At 34.9% G+C, this 22,436-nt stretch overlaps 3 protein-coding genes and 1 long non-coding RNA gene across 4 annotated transcripts; 1 reads left to right on the top strand and 3 right to left on the bottom strand.

Moving 5' to 3' along the window:
- Positions 1 to 1,737: 1,737 nt before the first annotated feature.
- On the bottom strand, positions 1,738 to 3,861 carry LOC125196447 (uncharacterized). Its single transcript, XR_007171894.2, has 3 exons — positions 2,939 to 3,861; positions 2,479 to 2,524; positions 1,738 to 1,897 (listed from the first exon to the last, which is right to left on the bottom strand). It is a non-coding gene; the product is annotated as an uncharacterized LOC125196447 (long non-coding RNA).
- A 3,503-nt stretch (positions 3,862 to 7,364) lies between these two features.
- LOC125197504 (uncharacterized) lies at positions 7,365 to 11,444 on the bottom strand. Its single transcript, XM_048096260.2, has 4 exons — positions 11,293 to 11,444; positions 9,567 to 10,598; positions 8,218 to 9,076; positions 7,365 to 7,669 (listed from the first exon to the last, which is right to left on the bottom strand). Exons 2-4 carry the CDS (start codon positions 10,533 to 10,535, stop codon positions 7,623 to 7,625), a joined length of 1,875 nt encoding a protein of 624 aa, XP_047952217.1. The 5' UTR covers positions 10,536 to 10,598; positions 11,293 to 11,444; the 3' UTR covers positions 7,365 to 7,622.
- Positions 11,445 to 14,684: 3,240 nt separating this feature from the next.
- LOC125194274 (somatic embryogenesis receptor kinase 2-like) lies at positions 14,685 to 19,226 on the top strand. The gene is made up of 11 exons (XM_048092402.2): positions 14,685 to 15,099; positions 15,711 to 15,843; positions 15,969 to 16,040; positions 16,705 to 16,848; positions 16,998 to 17,069; positions 17,158 to 17,229; positions 17,313 to 17,425; positions 17,559 to 17,690; positions 17,770 to 18,111; positions 18,212 to 18,606; positions 18,698 to 19,226. The coding sequence occupies exons 1-11, from the start codon at positions 15,000 to 15,002 to the stop codon at positions 19,013 to 19,015; spliced, it is 1,893 nt and encodes a 630-aa protein (XP_047948359.1). The 5' UTR covers positions 14,685 to 14,999; the 3' UTR covers positions 19,016 to 19,226.
- Positions 19,227 to 19,746: 520 nt separating this feature from the next.
- On the bottom strand, positions 19,747 to 20,716 carry LOC125196743 (heavy metal-associated isoprenylated plant protein 24-like). The gene is made up of 2 exons (XM_048095357.2): positions 20,388 to 20,716; positions 19,747 to 20,091 (listed from the first exon to the last, which is right to left on the bottom strand). The coding sequence occupies exons 1-2, from the start codon at positions 20,539 to 20,541 to the stop codon at positions 19,796 to 19,798; spliced, it is 450 nt and encodes a 149-aa protein (XP_047951314.1). The 5' UTR covers positions 20,542 to 20,716; the 3' UTR covers positions 19,747 to 19,795.
- Between the last annotated feature and the right edge of the window lie 1,720 nt (positions 20,717 to 22,436).

Below are 22,436 nucleotides of genomic sequence, written 5' to 3'. Positions count from 1 at the left end.
CTATGAGTATAATAAATCTTAATTTATACGTCTCATATTGCTTTTTCAGTAACGCAACCAATTGCGTTTACTTTTTTTCCCCCATTGAAATAACAAAATAATAAGACCACGTTTGCAACACTATCATATGTATTATTTCAAGATTCAACAACTCAATCCTATCCTCCAAAAAAAATCAACTAAGAAAATCTTAGATAGAGTAAACATCACTTTAAACCCTATATGAACAAATTAAAGTCTGTGTTTAGAGGAATGAAAAATGAACAAATTAAATGATAATTATTTTATACAAAAGCGATAGTCTGGTGTTTAAATACATATATACATTTGATTTACACAATATATCACCACCTTTCCCATTTTGTAGCAGATGACAATAATACCATATAGCCTATAGGTCAAACTTATTTGTTGTTAACAATATTTAATCTTTGTATAGTTTTATAGATTACCACATTAATTAATTAATTAATTAACTAGTCTATACGTACCTACCATAAGAAATTATTCCTATAGACGCGTGGGCTCAATGAGACATTCCATTAATTATTAAGCTCCCATAATTATTACAGTCTCCCATGTTGTCACTTTACGTTGTGAGTGACAGCAAATATTAAAATATTTTACTAATCCGCAGATTAGGAATATAGTATATGCGAGTAAAATAAAATTGAGTTTTCGTATGTGGCAAGGGATAAATATTCAAACTTAGCTTGTTTTAATATTTCAGTCCGTTTGAAATTTCGTTATGCCTTATTACATTTTAAAGAAAACTGACAAAGTTCGTGATTTTGTAAATAACATTTTCAAATTTTATGTATTCAAAATTAGTTGCCACATGCGTATATTTGCCAAAAAATGAGACGGGTGGAATAATTACGATGCAAATGAAATGAGTTTACATGCGTATTTATTTAACAATTTGCACTATATAATTCAATGTGAATGAAATGAGTTTAGAAAATATGAGATATACCTATCAAATATAGTAAAAATAAAATAAGATACTACTATATAATAACAACTTTGAAATAATAAAATGGGATATGATAAATCAAATTGAATTCAAACAAGTCAATCAAATAAAACATGTACAAACTGAACTACAATAATTCGATACTGAAAAGGTGTATTTATCTTTTTTTGAATATGTTAAATATATATTGAACCAAAATTATATTGATTGTGTTGCAGCTACGATCATATTATGCCATTAGTCAATTTACGCGCTACTCTAGCTAATCCTACTTTATATTTTTCGATTAAAAAGTTATGGTAGATGGTAATAAAAAAAAGAAAATTCCAACGCGTGGAAGACTAAACTACAATCATATACTACTAGTAATATTCAAACTGTCACTTTCAATAATATTGATCATATCAATTGGGTAAATTTACGGTGCCAATTGGAAGATTTGTATCATTCCACCGTCAAGTTTAATACAAATATTGGATGTATGGAGTATTAAATACTACTCCATATTATGCGAATTAGGTATTTTTCCAATCTGCATAACGTAATATAGTGGGTTTGCCTTTTTTTGGTAAAAAACCATGTACACTAAACCTTATTTATGAGATTATTCTACACAGTAATTCATTTTTAGGTCCACTCTTAAAATATCCAAGATCATTTACTTTGTCTAGTTAAAGTTAATTTAAGTTGATTTAAAATATTGTATAAGATTGAATGTGACAATAACTTAATTTTGGTTATTGTAAATTTGTAATCATTCATACCCTTTAATTTGTATTCGCTCAATAGCTTGTTCAAATGGTTACATACATAAAGATTCACAAGTGTTCATTTCAGAGACTTACAAGTTACAAATTAAGATGGTTCAGCAACTGAAAACAGAATGGCACAAGAAACAGTGCATTAATTTGTCTCATTCACCTGTAACAAATAAAACAGTTTTTCATAATTATCAGAATTCCATCTATCCAATCACCGATAATTGTCATAAATTTTCAAGAAAGAGGGAAAACAAGAGCGTCTAATATGATTACAACAAAACAGAGTGGAGATGACAAGCTTGATGCCCACAATATATGAGACGTCTACTCTTCTACACAAATGTATGCTTGACAACTAAAAATATTTAGCTATATGATCGATTGATGGAAAAGTAACGCACTTGAGAATCATCATATTATGATTACTTGCACTTTGATAGATTCCTAAAAGGTACAGAAAATGTATTGTTTGTCAAAATATGTATAGGAATTTGAGGAAATCCACCTCTGTTTGATGCATTCGACTGAGACAAAACCACCTGTTCATGACTCTTTCATAATTGACGGAACATACTGTAACGATCTACGCTTACAGCATTTAGTCCTAATGTATGAGGACATAATACTTCAAACATTCTAAATAATCTAGTCAGGACCACAATCTGAAGTCGTATGCACAAGTAGTAAAATACACACGAAAAGGAAACAAGTAAAACATGAGAACATGTAGAAAAGACATACCAATATATCTGAAGGTGCAATATCAAGCAAGCCATTGTTGAATCATCTGCAATACACCATAAAGATTAGTGTGAAAACACAATATTTGTATGTAAAGAAGACAGAGGCAGAGTGAGAACAGGAGGTTACTGTGAATATAATCAAATTGCTTCCAGAATAAAGGGGAGGTACTATATAGGCCATGTAAGTCAGTCATACATTATTAATCTTCAAACTAATGGTTTAATCTTGAAAATAGCAGTTGCTGAAAAGTCTCAAATTGTCCTTACTGATAATTTAGTAAGTGTCACAGCAAAGAAAAATGTTTTTTCCAGACCAAAACACAAAAACATGTTGAGAGCAGAGCACTATACAGTCTATACAAATAGTTCCACAACTCTACTATGCAGAAAAAATATGATAGGTCTTTCCCATATCAAACTCATTAATCCAAAAAGGCAAAAATAAAAACAACTCCAACCTCAATTCCAATCATCCATCTTCTGGAACAAACTTGTAATTACAATTTATCGAGCCTGGAATATGAATTACTGTACTTAATGTGACGATTTATGGTCCTTATTGAAGGAACCCATTTTGCCTGCTAGTAACCGGGCCAAATATCCAGTGGCCCATTGCTCTTGTGAGCTTGGCCCATGTGTTTAGTCTGGTGCCACGTGTTGGCTGTTGGGTGGTGGATTGGGTTGAGTCTTTTATATACCCCAACCCTAATCCCTTTCACTTACTTTGAATCTCTACGCAGCTTCTCTCTGTTTTCTCCTAGGGTTTTCTCTAGAGTGTGTTCTCTGTGCTCCAGCTTGAGAACGTTTCCTCTCTCCTTCTGGGTGTGTAAACACTTGTGTGTGAAGAGTGAGGATTAGTGAAGAAACCTCTGGTTTCTAGTCTGTGCTTCTTGACTGGATTGTGAGGCTTCAGTGGTGGTGGAGGGTTCTTGCGTGAAGGATTCTGTAGTGAGGTGTGTGTGTGTTGATCTTCAGCAAGGTCACTGGATCTAGGGTTTCCGAGATACAGCACTTGGTAGATTGCGGTCTACTTGTTCACATCTTCATCCTTGTGGTGGATCAATCTGTGATTTGGGATATTGTGGGCTCGGTATTAAAAGGACCTGTGTGGTTGTACCTAGTGCAACCTGAGCCAAATCTTTCTCTAATTCTTTGTCTCTGATTGTTCATACTTTTGATCTGCTTGTTAAGCCGTGTATTTCCTTGAAGTTACTAATCGGTTTGTTAAGTGTTTCAGGAGGATCTATTCAAGTAATAGACTAGATCTTGAGGTTGTTGTAACTGATCTGTATAAGTGAGGGTTGATCTCCTCACATCTTGTGTAGACTCAGGTTATTCAACTTTAGCCTTCGGCTGGTCGATCCTAACACTTAATAATATGAATAAAGTTATAATGTGGTAGTTTTAATATTTATAACAAACTAAACATTGTTTATGTATGATTTCACAAAGAAATTTCTTCTCATTCGGAAAACATCACACCCAAAGGAAATCGAGTAATGCTTTAATAAATTAGAGATAATTATAAACTAGAGATTGTTTTATACTTTTGTACATGTTATTTAATTTATTTTATTTGTGATCTTAAATTTAAAAATTTCACATCAAATATTTTGTGAGAAATAAAAAAAAATATAAACGGACATCAAACTATAACTAATTCACTACATAATATTGAAAATGTGATAAAATTTAACAAAACATTTACAAGAAATGTAAATAACCGTTGTAATAAAACTGCACCAACGGTAAACATAAGAGCATCCGCAGCGGTGCTCTTAGCACCGTCCATCCGTCCGTGCCGCTGAGCACCCGTCGTCCGTCCGCCGCTGCAGCTCGTCCGTCCGTGCCAGCGGCACGGACGTGCTCTTAGCTAAGAGCACGTCCGTGCCGCTGAGCACCCATACGTGGCAACGTCTGATTGGCCAACGGCTAATTCGATTTTTTATTTTTATTTTTTTTAAATTCGAAATTTATTTAAAAAAATGTTTTTAAATAAAAAAAAATATTTTTCCACTTCCCAAAAAATTATATTCATTTTCTACCCACTTTTAATTTATTTTTCAATTTTTTTTCCCCAAAATTCACATTTTCATCTATAAATACATCCACTTCAACACACAAAAAATCACATTCTCTCATCTTTTTTTTTATCATCTACATTCTCTCATCTTTTTTCTCATATTCTCATCTTTGTAGGATTTTAATTATGTATTTTTTTTATTTTCTAGGATTTTAATTATGTATTTTTATTTTTAAAGATTTTAATTATGTAATTTTTATTTTTTAGGATTTTAATTATGTAATTTTTATTTTTGAATGTATTTTTATAATGTAGAAATGTTTTTAATAATTGGAGTATTTAAATTGAATAATGGAATGGTGGGACCTTTGATCTTGTCCTTAGCTAAGAGCACGGATGTGGGTGTTGTGCTCTTAGCTAAGGACAAGGAGTAAAAGTGGGTCCGGGCCCACTTCCGTGCTCTTAGCTAAGAGCACGGATGGGGATGCTCTAACGGATAAATCAATAATTGTATCCATAATTAAACAAAATATATAAAAAAATTGAAAAATGTGTTCAAATTAATAATTGTATAGTAATAAATAAAAGTTACGATCACACGAAATTGAACTCACGTTTCTCTCTCTCTTATTTCTCAGATTTTTCTGTGCATTTTTTCTCACAATTTCTCAAAGTGATGTACGGTTTCAGTTAATCAGACTAAATATTTTGTAAGACTCTATGAAAAAATTCATCAGTTAAAAATAAATATTATCGGTGAAAAGTTTTGTCCTGCTACTTTTTCTCTGTTCACGTGTCTGTTGCTTCAACACTTGGCATAAGCTTGCATTTCCATATTATGCTAGTCATCTAATCTGTGTACTTTTGTCTGTAATCTATTTCGACACTAAAAAAAATCGCTTAATCAATTCTAGTCGGGCTTTTCAATTTTGGTTTTTACGTGTGGATAATTTCAATGCTCTATGAAACCTATCTCAATCTAATATTTGATGTAAAAAATTTTAAAAATGCATTTTAAATTAATGCAGTTGTGGAAATATACGAGAATGCTGCTGAAATCGGAGATGTTGTTGGTGGTAATCTGGAATTAGCTCAAGCAAATGATCATTTGATTGAAATGTGTAGTAGTTACGTATGAGTTTAATTTATAATAGTTTCATAGGATTTTAATTGTTAAACCTAGTATTACTTGTATTGTATATTTGCATAGCTCATGACTTTTAGGAGTGGTTGCGCGTTGTCATTTCTGATATTTTTGTGCGAATACTATAATCTTACCTGTTTTGATGTTTTTATAAGTGATCTTTTACATTATTGAGACTTTTATGAGTGATCTACTAGATTATAGGACTCTTGAGCATGCTTTTGCAGAAAAGCATGCATGTGATTGTTGTACTCTTACGAAAGAGCATGGAGTAAAAAATGTATAAAAGTGGTCCGGGCCGGTTATTTTATATATTAGGTCTACTAGTTAGTTTGTTGGGCAATGTAAGCCTATTTATATGCAGCTAAGTCGGTTGTTTTGTCGACTTAGTTTCCTAGATAATTCTAGATTTCTAGTTAACTTATCTCTAGACTATTCTAATAATATTAAATAATACTGCCTCCGTCCCACAAAAAATGTTACACTTTCATTTTTAGTTTGTTCCACAAAAGATGCCACATTTTCATTTTTAGAAAAAGTTCTCTCTCACATTAATATAAAAATTATATTTTCTCCATCCATTTAACACACAAAACAAAATCTCCTAAAGTCCTGTCTCATCCCACAAGTGTGACATCTTTTGTGGGATGGAGGGAGTATTAACTTATCTCTAGGCTGTTCTAATAATACTCCCTCCATCACATGTTACTTGAGGCATTTCTTTTCGACAGAGGATTTAAGAAAGTTGTATTTAGTGAGTTAAATAAAATTAGAAGAGAGAATAAAGTAAGAAAAATGAGAGAGGGTAAAGTAAAAAAAAGAATAAAGTAAATGTGATTAGATGTTTTTTTTAGCCAAAAAGAGAAATGACTCAAGTAACTTGGGACGGAAGGAGTATTAAATAATATTAATATTAGGGTTTGAGGAGTTAATGGAATCTTCTCGAATGTGCGGTTTTTTTTATAAATAAATTCCTATAGAAAGGAGGAAAATTACAACCGATATCAAGAGCGCTCGAACTCGACACCTCATACAATAATGTCTAAGCTCCTAGCCGCTAGGACAAAGGCTCTGAACCTTCTCGAATGTGCGGTTGACCGGTTGTTGTATACTTGTACGCTGATGTGCAACGGGCCGACAGCCGCCCCCGATAACTAAGGAGCACATAATTGTTGTGAAGATTATTAAACCGCTACCCTTATAGTGTAAGGGTTACGAGAATATATCTATCCCTGCTTTTCATCACTTGTCACTGTGCTATGCTCGAATATATTCAAAAAACAAGATCTTACACTAATCAACGGAGAAAATATGAGGAAAAACTCAGACACAATTTTAACAAACTAAGGCCTATTTATAGGCGGAATATAAAGTCTTAAATCCTATATAGAGAAAAAAAAAATCTCTAGTAAGGAATTTATATATGTGGAAATATTTTTGCACATTCGGTTGGTATGTTTGAGAAGGAAATTTTTTCTCTTATGGAAAACATAACACCCAAAGGAAATTGAGTAACAAATTAACAAACAAATTAAAATATAATCACAAAATATAATTTACCGCATTTTATTTAATAGATATTTAATCAATGTCATTTCTAGCATCAGCAAAAAAGTCTGTTCTAATAAACTGATTGGCAGTTGTTTATGTATTTAAGTACATTATTAAAATATCTAATTCAAACAGTGCAACTCACATAAAAAAATCACCCAAGAAATAGCAAATGTGTTGTCAAGCTTTTAAATTTATGACACCAATATTTTGTGCATTTTACAAAAGAATAAACTAGGAAATAAGTTACAAACTGAACATAGATCCTGATCAGTATTCCAAAGGCATACTGTGATACCAAAAAACAAACAACAATAGTAATAAAAGAAACAGTGAAAAGAAAAATTGGTGAGAGAGAGAGCAGCCTAAATATTGCAGGTTGGAAATTTTCCATCAATGCTTCCTTCTTAAAAACTGGACATGATTATGCTTCATCCTCAGAGGGCTGCAAATTGTAACCTTGCTTCATGTCTGCATCATTTTAAACGAATCATTTCAGCTTTCAAAAGGATGGAAACAACTACGTGTACATGTCTGAGTATTGAGATCGAGATGAGGTGTCGATTAACGACATCCGGATACAATGAACATGAGAATAATCTCGAATTCAAGGGTGTAAATCAGATGGATTCTTGTTCTTTTTTCCATGTTTAATCACTTGCAGTTCCAAGACTGCTGCGTAATATACTCTTGAACCAACCAAAACGAACACTAAGAACTGTTTATACACTAAAAAAACTCCGCACACTCGGTTTAAGATCTATCTGACCATCATGAAACTAGGAAAGAGACATAGTATAAGACAACAAGCAAATTAGGACACTAGGAGAAAACAAGACGAGAGATGAACAGTATTACTATCACATAAAATTAATTCCTACTCGGCTTAGGTTTTAGGCAAGTGTTTGGAGTTAGGTACCCACATATGCATGAGTTATTTAGACCACATCAGATTCCAGTTTGAATAAACTAACAAATATTGATCTCAAATTACTTCGGCAAGTGTTTGAGTTGGGTACCTTTTTTTGAAGCTTTAGTGAGTCTATCTTTTCTCCTGTTTTCGCTCTTCAGATTGTCAGCCAATCTGACCTTTTCATCGTCTCCCATATCACTTTCGCTTGCTGTTTCCCATTCGGAATCATCAGTCTCTTGGTTGCAAACATCACTTGCACCACCTTCACAGTGGACACCGCCATGTTTAGCAGCAGCGTCTTTAAATAACCAAGCAGCACGTATTTGTTTCTTAACAAATCGCTCAGCATACTCAGGAACCTTATTTTGCCTTGAGGCTGCATCATGATCAGTCGACTGTGAGCACTCATTTATGTACAGAATAGCATCCAACAAGCTCTCTTTTGCAAATCCAAGCATGTCATAGGCCTGCGCTCGTCTCCACAAGCTTTTTGCGTGAAGGTTTACTGGATTCTGAAGACAGAGCGCTCGGGTGGCATCGCTTATAGCAGCCATGGGTTGCTGCAGTAAGAGATTGCACTGGGCTCGATTACTGTACAAGACTATCCTTTCCTTTTTAGACCGGACCGGGCACAAAGCCAGTGCTTCTGAATACTTCAAAGCAGCACCGGAAATGTCTCCGGATGAAAACAATGAATTTCCTTCCAATTTAACCACTAAGGCAGCTGCCTGTTTGATGTGCAGATCCTCTTTTGGCATACTTTTTTCCCATTTCAATTGCTCTCGTGAATTTAGCAACTCCTCAACCTGTTCTTTTGCACGACTACTGATTGAATTGCGTCCTATTCCGTGCGTCTGGATACATTCCTGAAGCACATTAACAATTGAATCTCCAAGCTTCTTGTGCTCCCCTAATGTAGTTATTTCCGCGAGATCAAGTAGTGCGGGCAAGGCTGTATCAATCACCTGCAAAATAGTTTTGCGAAATAAACACATCTGTGACTTGCTTCTAATTTTTGTCCCTTTTCTTTCTGTAGCCGAACGAAATAGATTATGTGGTTTGACATTTTCAATTCATAAGTGTGGAAAAGTTGAGATAGCAACAGATGAACTTCCATCAAGAAACTGGTAGTAAATCAACTATACGGTCGAAACATTGCTACATTTGGACTACCAATGGCAATAACTTGGCACAAACTTCACATCAGTTGAAATCAGCACATCTCCATCTATGTTTAAGCTTCTTGTATGTTTAGTTACTAAATTGTTTTAGAAAGAAAAACATGTACAGCCATCCAAATCAATCATAGAACATCGAACTATATTGTACTAGTATTTAGTTAATAAACAGCTGCAATAGCGTGAAGACATTGCAAAAGAAATAGTTCGTCAAGAAAGACTATACATTTGCAAAATAGTCATAGCAAAGTAGCAGTATCGAAAAAAGAACAATTACCTTAAGGCAGGTACTTGGATCCTGAAGCAACGCAACTAGACAGTCGATCGCCATATACTGCCAATCATCCGATGATCGTGCTATATTACACAGGGCATCTATAATACTAGGACAGCTAGCCACCGGGCCCCTACCCAACTTATGATGACAGATTGTTCGCAATAACCCAATTCCAGCAGGAGAGTTTTCGTTAACTAGTCCCCCCCACATTTCAGGAAGCTTTACTAAAAATTCCGGTTTGCATATAGTAGGAAGAAATTCATGTTTAAAGGCAAAGCAATTGATCAGCTGAAGAGACCAGCACTGCAGCTGACTAGCCCATTCTTCAGCCTTCCTAGACTCCATTTCAACGCCACCCATGCCACGTGTAAGAAGATCACAGTGATAACTAAGCCTCCTGTCGACATACTGGTAAAAGTGAGTGTACACGATTTCTAGTGAACTTGCTGCTAGCTGCATAGCAAGCTCCAAGATCTCGCCATGGCTTGCTAGAGCAGGGAAAGTGCTGGTGTACGTAGCTAAGTGACCTAGAGCTCGTACTGCCACTCTCTGCTCGACCCAAGTTAACCTTCCTCTCAGAAGTTCAACCAATGCTGGGATAACCCCCGCGTGCACAGCCATTTCAGCAAACTCTTCCATGTTCATAGTGTACGATCCAATTATGTGCGCTGCATAGTAAGGTATGTATATATTCTGGTCGTGAGACAGCCAACGCCGATTCTTAAGGCCCTTCCAGATGAGTGCTGTCATGCATTCGAAAATACCGAGCTCGATAAACTCAGAATCATTAGGATGTGCCATTGCCGTGTTCCAAAGGCCACTGATGGGAAGGACTTGACTATCGTCATCCTGTGAAGGAAGTTCCCGGAAGAATTTTAGCACACTGGCTCTGCGCTTGCTCGGATTTCCTTCCTTCATTACACAGAAGAAGCATCCAGGATATGGACAGTCAGCAGTTAATTTATCCATCCTCGTAAGCTTAACTATTTTCCCCAAACCTTGCAACTAACTAAGTCCTCATCAAGCTGCTACCTGCGACAAATATGCATAACTAGACGAGTGAGTCTGGATCATACGACATGAGATACATATCCAATCACGAAATACAATGAAAATGTCATCAATGCGAAGCGGTATCAAGCACAAAGCTTTCAGCAGCAACTACTACACACGGTATCGTTTCAAAGCTGCTAATCGATCAACTAATAACGAATCTATCTTATAAGTTTGCAGTGCTTTCACATCATACAATATGTAACTTGACTCCACTCCTCATCCACTTTGCTTTTACCAGACTATTGGCTTATTATAATCAGTTTCATCACGAAACAGCAATTAAGATAGTAAAAATCAAATCTTTCTCACAAGCTGTAAAATCAAAAAAAAACACACACACACACATGAATTTTCAGAAATTTAAGCTTCGCAAAGTAAACACACACAATTGCCCTAAAAATGATAAATAGCTGGAATAATCTTGTATACAAAAATTCGAATATATACCCTCAAATTCAAAACGGATCTGCTAAAAAACTAACAATCGCAACTAACAAATAAGTAAAAGAGTATTCTCAATTAACAACAATACTAAGTAAAAGACTGAAATTTGTGCTTCCAAAGGGGAAAAAGAGGCACGCCCACTACGAGATGAACTATGAACACTTGAAACAGCATGATAAAAATCAGAACTTGGAAATGCAACAAAATGGGGTAAATTCAAACAGACCTGAGAATTGGCAAGCCATTGATCTGGGGGAATGGGGGAATTACTAGCTGATAAATTTGATATTAACTTTTTTTTTTATGGTTGGGAATGTCAGTGTGAGTGAATAGAATCAGTGAGAATTCAATGGATGGTCCTACAAAATTGATTGTCTATTTCTCTTCCCGTTTTAAATCAAAGATGCTGTGATACTTTTTGATTGAATTAATAATTTATTCGGAGTATTATGAAAAGAAGATTTCTCCATCTAAATAATGAGCAATCGTTATTTTGAAGGAAGTCCAAATATAATAACCTGAATTGGGTAAATCAAATCATCATTAACTCATGTGCTTCAATTGGTCTATCATCATTAATTAGCAACTCTGCTAAATTGGTCTAAGTAACAGATCAGATAAGGGTCGTGCGTTTATTGGATAGGATGACGTGTTGTAAGGATGGAGGCGCAGCGGATGTGCGAGAACCGGCATGTGTCGTACGCCTATCAACCAAGTAGAAGCGGTCATGTGACGGTGACCATTGACCTAACAAAATGGATCCAACAAGTCAGACAATATTGATTATCTCGTACTACAAGTACAAAGTATGGTCCAAAGACACGTTGAGGATCAACGATAGCCAAAAAGAAAAGAAAAAAAAAACAGGCTTTATCGGTCTACTTAGACGTCGAATACGATTTCATTAATTGATTGTAACTATTTTATTTGCTTAGCTCATGTTGTTTCTAGAATTATATTTTTGATTGGATAATATATGTAAATCTAGATACATTATATACCAATATAAGTTGGCCATCTGTGAGGAAGGTCCCCTAATTATGTACCTATAAATTTGATCAAGATAATACTCCTACTTTGGATGAAATAATAGTAGTTTAGATTATCCAATAAATTTGAGTACCAAAAAAATAGGACAATATACGACAAATAAGTGTTTGTCCGTTCCGTAATGGTGTTTTCCTCTGTATTAGTAAACGGAATATTGACTAGGATACGTTTTCAATTTGGACACCCCGTCACTTTCCACGCTTCCTATTTTAATTAGGATATCACATTGCATTATCATCATGTGACATTCCATACACTTTTTTCAGATATATACATTTTTGTCTTAACATTGTTTCCCCACATATTTTCTTTACATTTCTTACCTATTTATTTATACTAGTATTAGTATAATTTTATTGCACCAATTTGAATTGAATTTTCGATTCAAGTAAATCGAACATTATATAACTAAGTCGATAACTGGTGTGCTAAAGTTATAGTTTTTCTTTTTGTCAATGACAACAAGCAGAAACATACATCAATAAGTTTCAGAAATCACTTATCAAAAGATAAATATGACATTATTTTACATTTTAATGACTTGTAAATAATACTCCTATTTATAAAAGTAACAAATGAGTAATATATTCTCGATTTGAGTAAGAAAAGAATGAGTAAATTGTGGAATTTGAGATAATTAAGATATTGGTGAAAAGCATATCGTAAACAGTGCATGTGACAACAATTGAAGTAAAACCGCTAATCTAAACAGAGCTTTTAGAGAGAGTACAATTTGACTATGTGATCTATATCAATAGTTCAATACCTTAAATAACTATTTAGAGAAATAAGATATTTATTGCCTTAAAACACATGGATGCCTTCAATAGTTCAACATCTTAAACAACTATTTATGTTTATTTATTCCCTTATCGGAACAAGAGAGGTGATAGGAAGTCGGCATTACCCTTGTAAAATACACTATACATCTAATTCTAGTCAATATAATTAATATAACGACTAAAATCTAAAATTTATTTATTCAAAATAATTGATCATTTAGTTGAAAATCACACACTATTTTAACTCACTATTTACTTTCGATGTGATACTTTCTTCGCTAAATAAAAAATAAATTGATCATTTGGCACTACTCATGGGTCTCAATTCTCATCATATACTAATTCATAAATTTTTATTTATGTATCTAATTAAATTCTCAAAGTCATTTGACTCATTTCTACATAATTCTTTCTAGCTCCCGTGACTTGTACTTTCTCAGTAGACAGGTGGCATGAACTTTAAATAATGTGTAGACAAATAATTGGGTGGAAAAATTTATACCAATAAAGAGGTAACACTACTAGTTTTGACTGAGTACTATTTTTATATTTTGATCGAGTTCAATATACTACTCTTGTATATAACATAAAATACGAGATTGAATATCTAAAATAGTAATGTAAATTAATTTAAGTGACAAAATTGAGGTACCACAAAAAAAATCGAATTCTATCTACATGTAGTACAGTGTTAAATAATTGGATAAATATGATGCATGATAGTTAAATATGTTATCTTTATAGTAGTAATTGATTTGTGGTCTAGGATTCCAATCTATCTTTTCAATTATTATGATTAAGCATGCCGGAATGACTTTACTTCCCACAGGAGTAATAATTAGACGTTAATTTCAAACTTTATTCGCCAATAGAAGCTTGAAAACAAATGTAGTACAGTATAGTTAAAGATGACATTATTACTAACAAATTATAAACGTACATATATAAAAGAGGTAAATTATCGAAAAAATTATAAGTTTTGTTTAATTCTGGTCCATAAATTTAAAAATTAGTCAAATATTATGAAGTTTGGTTGTGTTAGAAATTACCCTATCACGAAAAAATCAAGTCATCCATGTGCTATATATTATTAATATTTTTCAGTTAAACGACATCGTTTTATTTATAAATAGACCGTATATATCTCAGTAATCTCACTAACAAAGATGCATAGCCATAGAGTATGATTGTTCGGTAGATATATTAAAAACAATTTCAACAAAAAATTCCGTTGTGATATAATGCGAACACATGCAAATTTCATACTCCAATTTGTTATTATTGATTTTGAAAATTGGAAGACAAATCCAAATGTTAAACAAACTTCATAAAATTTTCAACAATTTCTCGTTGTATATGTTCAATTATAGTATCCTCTAAACAAACACGCTTTCTCCAGCAGGAGATTCGAGTCACCACAACCACCAACATAAACAATAAACCAATTCTAATAAATTGAGATTCGAGTCACCAAAACCACCGACATAAACAAATAACCATTAGTAATAAGTTGAGATTCGAGTCACCCCGATTGCAGGTAAACAAATATGCATTACAAATAAAATTCTTAATAAAAAACAAAAAAATACAAAAAGAAAAAAGAGAGAAAAATCAGTAAATAGTAGGGTGACAGACACAACAGTAAATCGCAGTTATTAGCTTGAAGCCTTTTTGATGTATGGTCGACGGGCAGGTCGGGCAGGTCCCCACCGTTCGGGCAGCTGTTGAAATTACTGGTCACAGGTCATAAGCTCGCACACACGCCCAAAAAGAAAATAATGATAGTTATCATCCCACTCTCACTCCCTAGAGAGAGAAAGGAAAGATAGAGAGAGAGGGACTGCTCCAGAAGTTTTTTTTTTTTTGAATAGAATGTTTAGAGAGCCAATTAGTTGCAAAGGAAGATATACGGTAGAGAAGTATTCCAAATTAGTCCAGCATCGATTTCTCCTTTATTGTTCTTGTTGTGTGTTGTGATTATTGATCTCTAAGCAATGTTGGGCTAAATTAGGGATATTGTCATCTGGGATCTTTTTTTTCTGTGGATCTGAGGCATTATTATCTCGTGAGCTGGTGAAGCTGTCACATTTATCATATAAAAATGTGTTCTTTGTTTGAGGGAATGGTGGAAAGAGTGAGGAGGGTGTTCTTGGTGATGCTGCTGCTGCATCATTTGAAGTGCATTTATGCTAATATGGAAGGTTTGTGTATTTCAAACCTCAATTTTCTGATGTTGATTTGTGATTTGTTCTTTTTCAAATTGATTTTGTGATTTTTTTTTGTTTTGATCCTTGGATGGTGTGTTTAGATTTTGACTTTTGTGTTTGTCTGCTTCATAAAGTTTGAATCTTTATGTGGTTGGTGGTTGCGGCGCTCTTAAATGTGGAGTGTTACATTTAGTTTTAAGCAGGCTTTTTAGGAATTATTGTTCTTCTACTATTTTCATCATGGTTCTTTCTGTGTGCAATTGCCCCTTTCTGTTAGCTTGATATGAGCAGTGATTGATAATGTTTTGAAGCTGACATTTAGATTCCACAGATATGCATATTGATAACTGCTATTTTAATCAAATTAATAGTTAAGTTTGCAGTAAGGAAGTTGGACTTTTCTTGAAATTTAGTGTGGCATTCACATTCTAGCATTACTTAATGAGTAATTCGATCGTTCGTGGGAAATATGCACACATTTCTGCTGTGCTTTATGTTCCAACTTAAGTTGAATTCTTTGTACTCCTCATGGTAATGTGGTATTATTATCCGATGTCTTTGAGAACTGATGGGGATTAGTTACAAAAATGTTACTCCCTATACAGGTGATGCTTTACATAGTCTTAGAACAAACTTAGAGGATCCTAACAATGTGCTACAAAGCTGGGATCCCACGCTCGTCAACCCTTGCACATGGTTCCATGTTACCTGCAACAACGATAACAGTGTAATAAGAGTGTAAGATAACGCTTAATTGTTTATGTCCCCATTTTCAGTCATTTCCAGTTCCTTAGATAGGATCACATTTTAGTTTTCTTATTGAACTTCTAATATAACACTCTTTAATCAATTTATGATGTCAGTGATCTCGGGAATGCTGCTTTATCCGGTCAATTGGTTACACAGCTTGGCTTGTTGAAGAATCTGCAGTATCTGTATGCCTTTGCTCATTATCTGCAGAATACATAACTGAATTGGATTATTTACTGTGATTGGTTATGCATGAAACACATGAAATGTACCACGGACTAATCTAGTGAAAATGCATTAGTGTTTCTTCCTTATATAGATAGTGGAACACGGGCGAATTTGAACCTGGATTTAGCATTTAGGGGTCCTCTTAGATGTAGAAAGTAGTGAAATAAGTATAGCTCCACAAGGCATCCTAGTTGAGGTTGATCAGATTGTCAAGAAATTTGAACCATAAAAGCCTGTTTGGGTTTCAATGATTGAAAGCCAACAAGTGGAAGGTGAATAATCCTGTTTTGGTTAAAATGCTCGAAACAAGGTCCTTGGCTGTTTTGTAGATCTAATACTAGGTAATGTTTGCCTATGTTAAATATCTTCAATTTTATAATATTTCTTTTTCAGCATCACTGCCAAAACTTACTTATCAATCATACATATAACATATGCAACATGTATCAACACATGCTCATGTCTTGCAAAACTGCTGTATGAATATGAGACGTATGCAAGCTAATAGTAAAACAGTTGCCATGTTTTCTTCAAATTGGCTCTCTTTTTTGTAATTATATTTTGCCTTTATGTTTAAATTGCATGATATAACACTGTTTTTTTCCCTTTTTGTGGTGCTAGGGAGTTGTACAGTAACAACATAACTGGGCCGATACCAAGCGATCTTGGAAATCTTACTAATTTGGTGAGCTTGGATCTGTACTTGAACAGTTTCACTGGTCCCATTCCAGCCACGTTGGGCAAGCTGTCAAAATTACGATTCCTGTGCGTTAAGTTATCCTGGACTAAAAGAATTGTGATTTGATGCCATGTATTCTTTGAAACAACTAAGTTTCTGTGCTAGTATGATGGCTTCTACGATATAAAAAAAAAAAAACTTATTGTCTACTGGTTTTGTGTTCTTGTAAGGGTAGGCGGTTGAATAATAACAGCTTGACGGGTCCCATCCCCATGCAACTGACCAATATCACGTCGCTTCAAGTTCTGTGAGTATCCAAGTTTGAGTTTTTTTAACGTGCAGACTATTTTTAGGAGTGTTGTAACAACAATTGTTTCATTTTTCGTTCTATGCAGGGATCTATCAAACAATCGTCTTTCGGGGGCAGTTCCAGATAACGGTTCCTTTTCTTTGTTTACACCCATAAGGTACTTAGATATATGTGATGGCACAAACTCCTACCGAAACCTCATCCCTATTCATTTAAATCTAATGTAGTTACCCTTCACAGTTTTGCAAATAACGTTGATCTCTGCGGCCCAGTTACCGGACGACCATGCCCTGGATCTCCCCCATTCTCTCCACCCCCTCCGTTTGTTCCACCATCCCCAATTTCTTATCCAGGTTGTTCCCAGTTTGATTTTCAATTATCTTGACTGGAAAATGTGTTTAGCACATTCACTTGCTCTAGTCTGAGGTGTATATGAAATTGATGAATTTGAGCTGTTTGTTATTTCTAATTCTATTGCAACTGCAGGAGGGAATACTGCAATGGGAGCGATTGCTGGAGGAGTTGCTGCAGGTGCAGCTCTGCTATTTGCTGCCCCTGCCATTGCATTCGCATGGTGGCGTCGAAGAAAGCCAAAGGAGTACTTCTTTGATGTTCCAGGTTCTTATTTCAGCGATATTGTTAGCTTCATGTTAGAGTTTGTTTAGCTCCTGAACGAATTGCTTTCACGACTTTGCAGCTGAGGAGGATCCCGAAGTCCACCTTGGACAGCTTAAACGATTCTCTCTACGAGAATTGCAAGTTGCAACCGATAGTTTCAGCAACAAAAACATTTTGGGAAGAGGTGGCTTTGGGAAGGTATATAAAGGACGACTGGCAGACGGCACGCTTGTTGCTGTCAAACGGCTTAAAGAGGAGCGAACGCCTGGTGGAGAACTCCAATTCCAAACAGAGGTCGAGATGATCAGTATGGCTGTGCACCGTAATCTTCTTAGACTGCGTGGTTTTTGCATGACCCCTACTGAGCGTTTGCTCGTTTATCCTTACATGGCTAATGGAAGCGTCGCATCCTGCTTAAGAGGTGATGCTTTTCAAGAATGTAGGGTTTAGGCCTCTATTTTGTAATGCATTTACGCATCGACCAATGAATACATGACTAAACGAAGTGCTTATAATTGCAGAACGGCCACCAAATGAGCCACCGCTCGTTTGGTCCGCAAGGAAGTGCATTGCTCTGGGATCTGCGAGAGGATTGTCTTACTTGCACGATCACTGCGACCCCAAGATTATTCATCGCGATGTCAAGGCTGCGAATATATTACTAGATGAAGAGTTTGAGGCAGTTGTCGGAGATTTTGGTCTGGCGAAACTCATGGATTACAAAGATACGCACGTGACAACCGCTGTTCGTGGAACTATAGGCCACATAGCTCCCGAGTACCTCTCCACTGGAAAATCCTCAGAGAAAACCGATGTTTTTGGATACGGCATTATGCTTCTTGAGCTGATAACGGGGCAGAGGGCGTTTGATCTCGCCCGCCTTGCAAATGACGATGATGTCATGTTGCTCGATTGGGTATATATATATCTATACATCATCCCTCCCTCTCTCTCGTTCTCTCCGTGGCGTTAAATGTGATGGTTTTGGCGTTGTGGTTCGTTCGCAGGTGAAAGGGCTTCTTAAAGAGAAGAAAGTCGAAATGCTGGTAGATCCCGATTTGCAGAAGAACTACGTGGAAGCGGAGGTGGAGCAGCTAATACAGGTGGCTCTACTGTGCACGCAGAGTTCGCCAATGGAGCGGCCGAAGATGTCGGATGTGGTGAGAATGCTGGAAGGCGACGGGCTGGCGGAGAAGTGGGACGAGTGGCAGAAGGTGGAAGTGCTCCGGCAGGAGCTGGACCTTGCGCCTCCTCACTCGACCTCCGATTGGATCCTCGATTCGACCGAGAATTTGCACGCTGTTGAGCTATCAGGTCCAAGATGACCATCATCCAAACAAACTGCTATCAGGCTTGTTTTTTTGTACTATAATTTTATTAGGAAATATTGAAAAAGAAAAGAAAAAAGAGTCAACAGATTAGGAGTTGTGGTGAGAGCATATTGTGAACTGTATTCTTTGTATTTGTGCATAGCACTATGTAGTGCCCAACTATCTGATCTTGGTGTTTCACAAATTTTTTTGACATTGCATTTTACATTGTGCTAAAACTCTTTCCACTACAGTTAACTTTCTAATTTTGAAATATATCTGTTTCATGATGCTTGTATTTTGCAAATAATTTTATAGTTGCATTGATAGTTAAAAGATTCCACTTTGTTTGGTGCAACAAGAAATCATATTGGAGTCAAAAGATTACCTATAAACATGCAATGCAAAATTAATGTGAATGATTATATACCATAAAACATAATCTTTTACTAATTGACAGACCCAATTTGACGTATAGATCATTGTGAAATTTTAGTATTAATTTATTTTAATAAATGAAGTAATAATGTCAAAAACTAGGCCCATTTCCTAAGTGTAGCCCATTTATATACTATGTTTTTCAATATTGGGTTTAAGTCCATAACATTTTTTAAAAGTTTAATAGTCGAGATATATTTGGTAGTCATTATATTTATATTGTGACATTTTTATCAAAAAAAAGGTCTATTGTTTATGACATTTTTATACATAAACACGAAGATGCTCATATATCACATAATTCACAATTAATACAAAAAGTAGCACTGAATTTTCATACTCTTTGAACAAAAGCTACTACATAATAGAGCAAGCATTAGGATTCTCATCACTAAACATGAGAGTATACTGCTCCTCGACCGGGTTCAAGCCGGCCACCTCCGGGTCAGTGGTCGCCCTGACGAAATTCGGGGGAGCTTTCTTGTCATAGACGCCGGCAACGTACGGATGCGCCACCATCGTGTAGGGCACGTACGGCCACGGCTCCGCCTTCTTTCCGGTCGACTTAGCCGCCGCTAGAACCTTCTTAGCATCCACGTAACCATACACCGTTGCCTTCTGCTGCTTCAGGTCCACATCCACCGATTTCGCACCTGCATGTTACACATATATCAGTGACAGAGTCAGACATTTTACAACTTCTCACAATATCAAACTCAATTTAACAAATTTCACAAATTTAACAAATTATCAAATATCATAACTTTTTTAATAATCTTACTAATATTTTTATAAAATAATAATTTTAAGCATAAAATTACTAAAATGTCCCTAAAACTTGAAAATTAGTGGGAACCTATGATTGGCTGCCACGTGGTGTGTCGGGATCGTATATTGAATATACACGGGACATGTAATGACGAGAGAAGAGAGGTTCGATTGTAATTACCTTTAACGCCGGAGAGTGCTTTCTTGACTTTGAGAGCACAGCCATCGCAATCCATTCTGATCTTCACAGCTACTGTGGCTAACTGCTTCTTTTTCTTCTTCTTCTTGCTGTTTAGCAGATCAGACAAGTATTCCATGGTTCCTGAAACTCCCATCTTCAATTAGTATGTGTGGAAGAGAGATATATTTGTATATATGAATGAAGGAGTGCTGTTTAATTGAGTTTGAGTGTAAGTTAATAGGTGGGAATTGTGATGGTCACACTAGACAAAAGTGCAGAGAGATGGCTTTATTATTTGTGTGAGGATAGGTAGGGAAACTGATGTTTTTATATGTGTAAGTGTGTGCGTGTTTGTGGTGAGGGTTGCATGGATTGTGTGAAGGGGAAAAATATGAGAGAGAGGGAATAGTGGAAAATAATGGAGTGGGGTTGAGTGCTGGAAACTTCTCAAATTATGGGATTTTTATTCAATTAGTTGCTAAGAGAGACATAACATGACTTTGAGAGATTTTTTCCAATTATCAAGATTTTTATAATTCTTTATTTTTTGACGTGGTGGTATGTAACGTTCAAGTTAACAAGACGACAACTAGTAAAAATAGTAGTATCGAAGAAGCAGTTTATAATATAAATAATTGTGAAAATAATGAAATCAACGTATAGATAGAAATAAATGAACTGTTCAAAATCATTATAGAAGAAAATAGTGGAAGAAATCAAGAAACTGTTTATATGGAGTATTTAACTATTGTGATTTTTCTTTATATTTTTTCGTGACTTGTTAGTGTTTCAATAACGTCATACTTTGGATTATTTGACACGGAAAGGATAAATAAAAGTAGTTTAAGAAAGGGTAATTATCTTATCATTCTTAATTGAGACAACAACCTCCTAATTTTGCTCCTCAATCATCTCGCGCCTTAAAAAACTAAGTTGTCAATTTTTACGTAGTAGGAAATTAATAAGAATCACAAATATAAAAAGAAACCCATGAATTGAATCGTTCACTTAATTTCATACTATGTGTATCAACGTATAAGGATAATGTTAAGTAAAAAATTTCAATATATAATTTCTAGCTAGATACAGTTTATAGAGAAAAAATATGCTCCATATATTATCAAAATGGTATACCCTGGTCTTAATAACAATAGGCATATTATTGAGCCTAAATATTTATATTTGTAGTCAACAATATATTATTCATCTTAGTCTTAGCTATGCACAAATATGCAATAGTAACCCTACATAGTACTAGTCAATAAATATATATAACAACGTTTGATAAAGGGTAGACCGAGGATCAACTCCTTTAAAACATTTTTTACTTTAATTATATGTATTCTTTTGTCGGTTTTTTACTTAATTTAACTCACCCCAAAATCTAATTTCGATCTTGCCCAACGTGCAGGCAAAAACTGTCTTTTCATGAAAATAGAACAATTATTTGTAACTTTTTTGACGTAAAATTTATCATCAATGAAGATGATGGAATAATTCTAATTCAATCAAATTGAAGGTATACTTAATTTGATCTAGAGAATTTTTTAAGAAGATGGAATCTCTGCGTTATTCAATCAATCGGTATCCGAAAAGTTAGGATTAGCATTAATCAAACAATAAAATAATTTGCTTCCTATTTAAGACAAGATGAGAAAAAAAAAAAATAAACGGTCACTATTGTTGGGAGTATTAACTACGATGCGACATTTTGGCGCCACGTTGTCGCGAGATCGTTCGGACACGTGGCAGAGTAAGAAATCTAGGGTTTCGAAGGTGACCATCTGCAAATAAAAAAAGTTGAAATGGAGGAGTTGGTAGTGACTTGTGCACCTGAAATTGGCTGATGTTTACGAGTAACTTTGTCCATTTCTAACTTTGATTAAAATGGTTGATTTGGGCGGTGGGACGATAATTTTCTTTTATTTTTTTTTTTATCATTGTTATTAATATTAATTTTTGTGTGGAAAATAGTGAGAGGGGGGTTGGATATTGGCATCAATTGATATTTGATAAGGTAATGTTTTCAATTATTTGAAGCACTTTATT

This window comes from Salvia hispanica, chromosome 4 (assembly GCF_029641045.1).
Source record: "Salvia hispanica isolate PSC_SH4W2 chromosome 4, Shi_PSC_v1, whole genome shotgun sequence".
NCBI classification, from domain to species: Eukaryota; Viridiplantae; Streptophyta; class Magnoliopsida; order Lamiales; family Lamiaceae; genus Salvia; species Salvia hispanica.
Note: the sequence above shows the minus strand (reverse complement) of the source record. Positions and strands in the feature narration are given on the sequence as shown.